Source organism: Symphodus melops, assembly GCF_947650265.1.
Source record: "Symphodus melops genome assembly, chromosome: 20".
NCBI lineage: Eukaryota > Metazoa > Chordata > Actinopteri > Labriformes > Labridae > Symphodus > Symphodus melops.
Window position 1 is genome coordinate 475,119 of NC_136710.1, and position 10,000 is coordinate 485,118.

The window sequence follows — 10,000 nt, forward strand, 5'->3', positions numbered from 1 at the left end:
GTGTGTGTGTGTGTGTGTGTGAGCCTGTGTGTGTGTGAGCCTGTGTGTGTGTGTGTGTGTGAGCCTGTGTGTGTGTGAGCCTGTGTGTGTGTGAGCCTGTGTGTGTGAGCCTGTGTGTGTGTGAGCCTGTGTGTGTGTGTGTGAGCCTGTGTGTGTGTGTGTGTGTGAGCCTGTGTGTGTGTGTGTGTGAGCCTGTGTGTGTGTGTGTGTGTGAGCCTGTGTGTGTGTGTGTGAGCCTGTGTGTGTGTGTGTGAGCCTGTGTGTGTGTCTGTGTGTGAGCCTGTGTGTGTGTGTGTGAGCCTGTGTGTGTGTGTGTGTGTGAGCATGTGTGTGTGTGTGTGAGCCTGTGTGTGTGTGTGTGTGTGTGAGCATGTGTGTGTGTGTGTGTGAGCCTGTGTGTGTGTGAGCCTGTGTGTGTGTGTGTGAGCCTGTGTGTGTGTGTGTGTGTGAGCCTGTGTGTGTGTGTGTGAGCCTGTGTGTGTGTGTGTGAGCCTGTGTGTGTGTGTGTGTGTGTGTGAGCATGTGTGTGTGTGTGTGTGTGTGTGAGCCTGTGTGTGTGTGAGCCTGTGTGTGTGTGTGTGAGCCTGTGTGTGTGTGTGTGTGTGAGCCTGTGTGTGTGTGTGTGAGCCTGTGTGTGTGTGTGTGTGTGTGTGTGTGTGAGCATGTGTGTGTGTGTGTGTGTGAGCCTGTGTGTGTGTGTGAGCCTGTGTGTGTGTGTGTGAGCCTGTGTGTGTGTGTGTGAGCCTGTGTGTGTGTGTGTGTGAGCCTGTGTGTGTGTGTGTGTGAGCCTGTGTGTGTGTGTGTGTGTGAGCGTGTGTGTGTGTGTGTGTGTGTGAGCCTGTGTGTGTGTGAGCCTGTGTGTGTGTGTGTGAGCCTGTGTGTGAGCCTGTGTGTGTGTGTGTGTGTGTGTGTGAGCGTGTGTGTGTGTGTGTGTGAGCCTGTGTGTGTGTGAGCCTGTGTGTGTGTGTGTGAGCCTGTGTGTGTGTGTGTGTGTGTGTGTGTGTGTGTGTATGAGCCTGTGTGTGTGAGCCTGTGTGTGTGTGTGTGAGCCTGTGTGTGTGTGTGAGCCTGTGTGTGTGTGTGAGCCTGTGTGTGTGTGTGTGTGTGTGTGTATGAGCCTGTGTGTGTGTGTGTGAGCCTGTGTGTGTGTGTGAGCCTGTGTGTGTGTGTGAGCCTGTGTGTGTGTGTGTGTGTGTGTGTGTGTGTGTATGAGCCTGTGTGTGTGTGTGTGTGTGAGCCTGTGTGTGTGAGCCTGTGTGTGTGTGTGTGTGTGTGTATGAGCCTGTGTGTGTGAGCCTGTGTGTGTGTGTGTGTGAGCCTGTGTGTGTGTGTGAGCCTGTGTGTGTGTGTGTGTGTGTGTGTGTGTGTGTGTATGAGCCTGTGTGTGTGTGTGTGAGCCTGTGTGTGTGTGTGTGTGTGTGTGTATGAGCCTGTGTGTGTGTGTGTGAGCCTGTGTGTGTGTGTGTGTGTGTGTGTATGAGCCTGTGTGTGTGTGTGTGAGCCTGTGTGTGTGTGAGCCTGTGTGTGTGTGAGCCTGTGTGTGTGTGTGTGTGTGTGCTGGTTGTTTCACACTCTTGCCTCATCCCTCTTTGATGTCGACCTGACGAACTCTCAGCCACTCAGAAAGTTTCCTCTGTGAAAGCTTTCCAGAGTGTTGTTGTTGTTGTTTGTGCTGTTGTTGTTTGTGCTGTTGTTGTTAGTGTTGTTGTTGTTAGTGTTGTTGTTGTTAGTGTTGTTGTTGTTGTTAGTGTTGTTGTTGTTGTTAGTGTTGTTAGTGGTGTTGTTGTTAGTGTTGTTAGTGGTGTTGTTGTTAGTGTTGTTAGTGGTGTTGTTGTTGTTGTTAGTGTTGTTGCTAGTGTTGTTGTTGTTAGTGTTGTTGTTGTTGTTGTTGTTAGTGTTGTTGTTAGTGTTGTTGTTGCTAGTGTTGTTGTTTTCAGTGTTGTTGTTGTTAGTGGTGTTGTTGTTGTTAGTGTTGTTGTTGTTAGTGTTGTTGTTGACAGTGTTGTTGTTGTTAGTGTTGTTGTTGACAGTCACCTTACTGAGCACAGGTCACTTGAACGAAATAATCACTAATCATGTCTGGTTTCATCCTACTGTTGTGTTATGCTACATCTGTAATGGTTGACATGATCACCCTAACTAGGTCAAGTTTCACTCTATTGTCTTCAACACTTAATGTTAATCTGCTCCTCAATAGTTGGGTACTTTAATGATAATCACCCTGAGCACCCCTGGTTTCACCTTATTGTTTTGGACACTTAATGCTAATCACTGCTCCTTTATGTTGCTGAGCACTTTAATGGCCCAGTCTGCATCTCTGCATTGACTGTTTAATGACTGTACTCACACCTCTGGCACTACCTCAAACACCTCTGTACATGCACATGGAACTAGTTTCTAGAAGGTCAGCACTTTGTTTCTAAGGCTCTTTAACTGTTTACAGGTCTCTTTTAACCAGCACATGTTTTTCTCTCCTTCACAGGTTATGTACATTATGCTATATAAGTCTAAGTCTAATGCTAATGCTAACTGAACAGGTTATGTACATTATGCTATATAAGTTTAAGTCTAATGCTAATGTTAACTGCACACTGCATCTAGTTGTTGTTGTTGTTAGCCCTGAGTCTTATCCTAAAGAATAAAGTATGTAAATCTTTGTATGAAAGTTCGATGACTTCTCTCTGCTCTCTCTTCTCAGCGGCCGCCCTCCGTTCCAACTGGCGAGGCGTTTCGTTGGTTCTTCTAACCCTCCTTCTGCCAGCAGAGGTCAAAGGTCAGGAAGTTTCTGTCTCAAACTGGACTTCTAATCAGGCTTGAGTAGACTCAGAACAAGCACCACAAGTCCTGGAACGTTACCTTAGCAACAGGATTACACTTCTCTTTCTGTGTGGACGACAAGTTAAGACTACCGATCTCAACTCGGCCGGGACAGGGAACCCGCTCGGAGGTCGGAGGAAGAGCGGGTGGTTTGATCACAGGATACAAGAACCCGTCCAATCAGAATTAGACTGCACATTTTTCCTGGACCTTTGGCAGGTAAATTCAAAACTCACCCACCTTGATACCTCGTTTCATTAATAAAATGTGGCACCTTCAAACTGATCTTGGAAAACATGTTTGGAGAACGTTTTTGTTTTGGTCTTTAATTAAATCATCATGTCTACAATCATCTTTACCTGAAATCACTGATGTATGGCCTGGACCTGGACCTGGGCATAGACCTGGACCTGAACCTGGGCCTGGACCTGGACCTGAACCTGGGCCTGGACCTGGGCCTGGACCTGGGCCTGGGCCTTGACCTGGGCCTTGACCTGGGCCTGGGCCTGGACCTGGGCCTGGACCTGGGCCTAGACCTGGGCCTGGACCTGGCCCCCAGGCTAGGAACCTACGGCATTGGTTCCCAATTTTGGGCCCAGGTCCAGACCATAGATCTCAGAGAGGGGGCGGGACTTTGTCAGGTCTTTTGGTGAGAAGAATTGTGGAAGAAAAAACGTTTCTTTGACATTAACTCAACAGATCTTATCCAAACAAACCAACGTCATTCTCTTCCTCTGACCTGTTTAAAATCTCTGCTCAGCAATCGCTGCCAAATTACCCAAAACAACATTAAAACACCATCGAGAAGTTTAGAGTTAGACAGGTTAAAGTGAGTACTGCAGTCTAAACTCTAATCATCACAGAGAGCTGGCTCCGCCCCTCCTCTCACACAGGTCAGCATGCGGTGGACACTGTAGCTTCAGTGTTTAGTCAGCTCTGCATGTGGTGGACACTGTAGCTTCAGTGTTTAGCCAGCTCTGCATCTGGTGGACACTGTAGTTTCAGTGTTTAGCCAGCTCTGCATGTGGTGGACACTGTAGCTTCAGTGTTTAGCCAGCTCTGCATGTGGTGGACACTGTAGCTGCAGTGTTTAGCCAGCTCTGCATGTGGTGGACACTGTAGCTTCAGTGTTTAGCCAGCTCTGCATGTGGTGGACACTGTAGCTTCAGTGTTTAGCTCTGCATCAGTCTGTATTATAACCTCTCTCGTGTTGAAAGCTCACATTTGACTGAAGGGTCAGACAGCAGTTTAGTTTTACGCCTCATGTACAGTCGCCGTGTACGAAGTGGGCGACCAGCGTTCAACTTCAACCCCTTGGTCCTTTGCCCCAATGTTCCTCCCCTCTTCCTCTCTCCACTGTCCCTCTAATAAAGGCACGAAAAGCCCCAAATCAATCTTTAAATGCCACCTGATGAAACACTGATGTCGGGCTCAGGAGTTGTAACCTGTAAATTTCACCTTCACCTTCCATTCCACCAACCGATTGTTTGGTTTGACAAGTTTCACTGCCTGTGATCAAATTGTCTCCTCCTTCCTCTTCCTCCTCCGAGTAAATCACAAACCCCACCGTAGCCAAACAAGGAAGATTCAGGACTCTTGTGGACCACAGCTGTCGCCACAAAAACTTTCATACTTTGACCAAAACCGCACGGCGAGTTAACCTCAAAGGACAAAAACTTTACCACAGAGGGCGTACGAACTGACCTCAGCAAGAAGTCATCCGGACTGTTACCAAGGACTACAATTTCACCATCATAGGACTACAATTACCACAACACTGTTATCTGTCTCTTCTGTCTACCTCCTCCTCAAGAACTAACAAGGCACCTTGATTGATATTTCGTGTATTCATGTTGGTACATCTCGTTCTGCTTCTTAACTCTCTAGATGGTCCGGAGCTGATTTTACGTCTGAAGGAATCTGCTGTTTAAATTTTTTATTTCCATATTTACGCCTCTTGTTCAGTTTGATGATTTATTTATTTTGTCTCGATTTCAACGTAAAGATCTCAGGGCGCTGTCACACTTCCACTCGATTTTTTACAAACTGAAGCAGAGCGGAAAGACACACTTTGTATTTCTGTTTTGCTGTGAAAGGTTTCTCTGGAGGGTTTTTGTCCTTGGAATGACCTTTGAATCCCAACTTTGGTGGACCTTTTACTAAATGAGCCACAACGAGTGTCTTCGATAAGGATTTTGTCTGATTTGTGGTGGGGTGTCACGTGTATTTAAATGGAACTTCCAGCCCCAAATATTCAGATTGTAGAGTCTTTATTGGTCAAACCCTCACCAGGACCACAGAGAGAGTTCAGAACCAGTTATCTGTTCTCCACATGGGGACCCAAGAGGAAACCCAACCTGAGTCTACCTGCAGAGAGGGAATCCACTCAGGTGGTCTGAACTGAACTAACAGAGATCCATTTCCAACACGTCTGTGGGTCTAAACAAACCTTCCTTCCTTCCACGACGCTCGACCTTCAGAAAACTCTCCTGATTCTTTTTCATTCAAACTCACATTTCTCTCCAACCAGACATCGGTGTCATTTTCCCGGGGGGGGGGGGGGGGGGGGGGTCCTGGTTTGGAACAGTCTGGTATGGTTAACCCTGATCTTGCCAAGTAAGCGATTGTAAGCCGTGTAGCGACAGCGGCGTCAGATCACGACATCACCCACCGATGAATTCAACAAAGGAGGAGACTGTAAACAAAGGGCACGATGCAGGACGTCCAGGCCCGTGGCCCGGTCTGAGTTTGTCCTTTATTACCGCTCTCTCACAGGAAGTGACGGGCTGCAGGGGCGGGTCGGTATACATGGAAGCCCAACAGATGGGTGGTAGGGCGGTATCAGTTATTTTGGTACCATTCCCGACGTTAAGGTTGGAAATGCAGATAAACCAAACCGAACCGAACCGAGCCAGAAGACTTTATAAATCCTGTGATGAGCTCCACCAAGAGTCAGGACCAGGACTAGTCCAGACCTAAAGAGTGCAATAAGAAAAGACTTGGGACTGGAAAGCCCTGGTTAGCTCACCTGCATGCCGGGCCGCCGGTCTCGTTAGCGCTGGATGCTTTCTGTGAGCTCCTCAAGATCGGTCCATTTAAGGCCATCAGAAAACAGATATAAGAAACCTCATGTGACCCCTCTGAACCTCGACCCGTGACCCCTCTGAACCTCGACCCGTGACCACTCTGAACTTCGACCCGTGTCACCACTCTGAACCTCGACCCGTGTCACCACTCTGAACCTCGACCCGTGTCACCACTCTGAACCTCGACCCGTGACCCCTCTGAACCTCGACCCGTGACCCCTCTGAACCTCGACCCGTGTCACCACTCTGAACCTCGACCCGTGTCACCACTCTGAACCTCGACCCGTGTCACCACTCTGAACCTCGACCCGTGTCACCACTCTGAACCTCGACCCGTGTCACCACTCTGAACCTCGACCCGTGTCACCACGCCGCTCTTTCCTCCCTGCTGTAAATATGCCGACCTACAAGAACCATCGATAAGAGCGCCACCTAGTGGTGGCCAGAAACAAACATGTGATGTAGTAGGTCTCTGTGACGCCTCGTCTTTAAGCCATGGCGGTGACACAGTGTGGCGGAGTGATTCGTCTTCGGACAAAGTGGCGATGTGTAACACGAGGGCGGGCTGAAGTGTTTACGCGTCGTGCATCACTGCTTCGCCGCGTCACGCCGCTCGGCAACACAAGGCTTCTGTCTCTGCAGGACGCCGGGGACTGGCGCCGATTTAGCGCAGAGCGGACCGAGCGGGACAGGAAGTCAGACATGAAAACATCTGGTTTATTTTCAGAATAAAACGCTTGTCTCATAAATGTGAGTTTGTTGAAGTGTTAACTGATCGCTCATGGCTCCGTGCTGCGCTCGGAGGTCGCAGCCTGTCGGCGTTGACGGAGCGGCGTGTAGAGCGGAGTGACATCACACGACCATCAGCAGCAGGGTTTCTGTTTTCAGACATCACGGGGGGAAACTGATTCATGTTTTTCATCGACCTTCATCAATCAGCGACTTTTCCTCAAAATGATTCAAAACCCCAAAAACGTGTTGGAAAAAAATCTTCGATATTCAATCTTTTCTTTGATTTTCAGGTATTGTGAAGAGAACGTTCCCGTTCCTTTTGGTGGGAACTTTGTCTCCTTGTTTCCCCGCCAGGATGGCGTGACGAGGAAGGAGGCGTTTGTGTCGTGTGTCTGTCCTCCTCCTCGTGTGTTCTGTCTCTGTGACCTCCTCGTGCTGAATTATAATAAAGCATTTCAAAGATTAGACACACGCACTGCAGGAAATATGGATGTCAGGTGATTGCATCATACAGCGCTGTGTGTGTGTGTGTGTGTATCTGTGTGTGTGTGTGTGTGTGTGTGGGGAGAGAGAGCAGGCATGAAAATGAACAATATGTTTTTGTGTGAGTGTGAAAATGTTCTGCCACAAGATGGAAGCTGTTTGTGTGTATCTGTGTATTTGTGTGTGTGTGTGTGTGTGTGTGTGTGTGTGTGTGTGTGTGTGTGTGGGCTTGTCATCTCAGTAATGGTGTTGCTATCAGAGAGAGAAAAAGAAAGACAGAGAGCCTCGTTGTCCCTGACGACGGGGCCCCGTGTTGCCTGGTAACAGCGCTAACAATGGCCTGCCACCAGTGTTCTAGAATGTGGGCGTGGCCTGACAGAGCGAGGGGGGGGGGGGCGAGGGCGGGGGGCTGTTCTCTCTGCAGAGTCGGAGCGCTGCGAGCGCAGACAGCTGCAGTGTGAATGACTGATGTCAGAAACATGAAATGAAACTGAAGAATGTCACAAATATTTACTGCAAAGCTTCATCATGGAAGCGTCGTCGCCGCGGCAACGTCATTCAACACGTCCAGGTGTAGAGCTGTGTGTGTGTGTGTGTGTGTGTGTGTGTGTGTGTGTGTGTGTGTGTGTGTGTGTGTGTGTGTGTGTGTGTGTGTGTGTGTGTGTGAAGCCTCTCTGCTAACATCACACACATCAGGAAGAGATTTAATGAACCCACAAAGTTTGGGTGAGTTGGTGGGACAACACGGGAGAGGTGGCGGTCAGAAGCGTCACACGCTCGCCGTCCCTCAGAGTCCAGATTTAAAATGTCAAACGTGTTTGATGTGAGTCCGGGCGCCAAGACTGGATCTTTACACGCCTCGCACTGAGAGAGCAGCTGGTCAGATATTCCGGACCGACCCGCACGGCGTGGGCCGACCTTCAAGGTGAGCGTGATTCTACCGGCGCTTCGTCTTTGAAAGCTGTCTGTAACTCTGGGTCCTTCCACTCCGTGTGGCGGAGGACACGGAGGCGTGGCTTTAGTGAGGGGGGCCGCGGGGGAGGGGCCTAATGTGAGCTCTGTCCGAAGGCCCCAGAAATCCTGGAGACGCCCCTGACTATAAAGACCCCGGGTTCTTCATGGAAACATTTGTATTGGACGAGACATTACGTGTCTCTGACCCGGGACCCGAGCTGCTGGGTCTCGGGACCCGAGCTGCTGGGTCTCGGGACCCGAGCTGCTGGGTCTCGGGACCCGAGCTGCTGGGTCTCGGGACCCGAGCTGCTGGGTCTCGGGACCCGGCAGCACCGCAGTCTGTGTTTAACAGCCATTTAATGGAACCCTGATAGTCCTCATTAGTGAGGGGGGGGGAGGGGGGGGGGCGTCTCTCCCTCGAGGCTCATTACGCCTCTGAGCCGTCCTCCTCTGACAGAGACCAGAAAGCAGGAGGGGACGAGGACAGGAAACACAGAGTGACGGCTCCATCTGGTGGTGACAAACACAAACTGCAGCAGTCAAGAAGAAACTGACAGACTTTCAGCTTCTTTAAAAACTGAAGTTTGAATGAGCTGAAGACGACCAATCATCCGCTAGCTAACGTAACGTTAGCTAACGTAACGTTAGCTAACGTAACGTTAGCCACACTCGGCTGTGTAAAGAAACCACGCCGCGTCACTTTGGAAACGTCCTTTAATGTTTTTGGCTCTTTGAATCTGTGGATTCAACATTTTATGATCTTCTACCATTCAGGACGTTCATCAACAAAGACACAAACATGGCGTCCTGTCCACATGGCGTCCTGTCCACATGGCGTGTTTCTCTGGGGTTATTTCCTGACACGGAGACACTCTCTTCTTCATACACATCATTTAACCCTTTAATAGCTCGACACGACGACCTTTAAAATGAGGTAAAATAAGGTCATTTAAACACTCTCAAAGAACGCCACGCCACGCCCCAGGGGGCGGGGCCTGTTTTAAATCAACACATTTCATCTTAATACAAAGTACAAATGTAAAAAAGTTGCATTTTTATCATATTTATCTTTCAAGTCTCTAAAACCAGTTTTTATCTCGTGTGCGAGAAGCCGCCGGTCGATCCGGCGTCCTGGGACGAGTCAGAGCTGCGATCGTCTTCAGCCAGCTCAAAGTCTCTCCGGGACTTTTCCTTCAGACGGGAGTCCGCTGAGAGCGTCTGTTCGCAGCGGGCGCCGGCGTCGACCCGCCGCTCAGAGGTCGGGTCGACGTGGTTCAAAGGTTTCGAGTCAGAGCGGAGGAGGGCGGCGTTGGAGTCGGCGAGCGGTTGGGACAGTCGAGACAGGAAGTCAGGTGACGATGACGCCGTGTGGTTCGAGTGTCGCTCGTTAGCGGAGGGAACGTGAGAGCTGCTGTTGAAGTCACAGGTTGGAAATCCGTCCTCCTGATTGGCTGACGCACTGCGACCTTTGGAAGCTGCGTGAAGGTCACGAGTGCATTTTGGATCTTTAGGAAGCCGTTCGACGCTAGCACCTGTTAGCACGCCGCTAACAGCAGAGGATGACAAGTTCTCACTCTGACAGGAAGAGAGCGAGTCGACGGGCGCCGAGGGTTTCTGGCGTGATGCGTTGCTCAGGTCGCCCTCTGACGAAACACCACGACCTGGCGTGCTGGAAGGATGGAGGATAACGGGCGCCGCCTGACACGAGTTTGGGCTTAGAGTCTGTTCCCTGCAGCCTCTGGAGGCGGAGTCAGTGTGAGCTACCTTCTCATTGGACCGGCTCATTCGAGCTGATTGGAAATCAGGAGCGACAGGAAGTGCGTCGCCGGGAGGAGACACTTCCTGTGTGCTGCGCCTGGAGTTTGAAGAAGAAGAAGAAAAGTTCTGATGTGGAACAAAACGAGCAGAAGAAGAGTCGGCGGGAGGTC

General features: G+C 50.1%; 2 protein-coding genes across 3 annotated transcripts in view; one reads left to right on the forward strand and one right to left on the reverse strand.

The window, feature by feature from the left end:
- The window catches only part of LOC306841313 (uncharacterized protein), a 35,518-nt gene that overhangs the window by 8,452 nt on the left and 17,066 nt on the right, over positions 1 to 10,000 (forward strand). For both annotated transcript variants that reach the window (XM_079371121.1, XM_079371120.1), the window contains exon 4: positions 2,699 to 3,631. In XM_079371121.1, coding sequence (XP_079227247.1) covers positions 2,699 to 2,746 — 48 coding nt within the window. In that variant the 3' untranslated portion in view covers positions 2,747 to 3,631. The remainder of the gene's footprint in view (positions 1 to 2,698; positions 3,632 to 10,000) is intronic.
- LOC306841604 (uncharacterized protein) overlaps positions 8,769 to 10,000 on the reverse strand; it is an 8,039-nt gene continuing 6,807 nt past the window's right edge. Inside the window, exon 4 of the mRNA XM_079371549.1 lies at positions 8,769 to 10,000. This exon is cut by the window's right edge and continues 1,019 nt beyond it. Coding sequence (XP_079227675.1) covers positions 9,165 to 10,000 — 836 coding nt within the window. The 3' untranslated portion in view covers positions 8,769 to 9,164.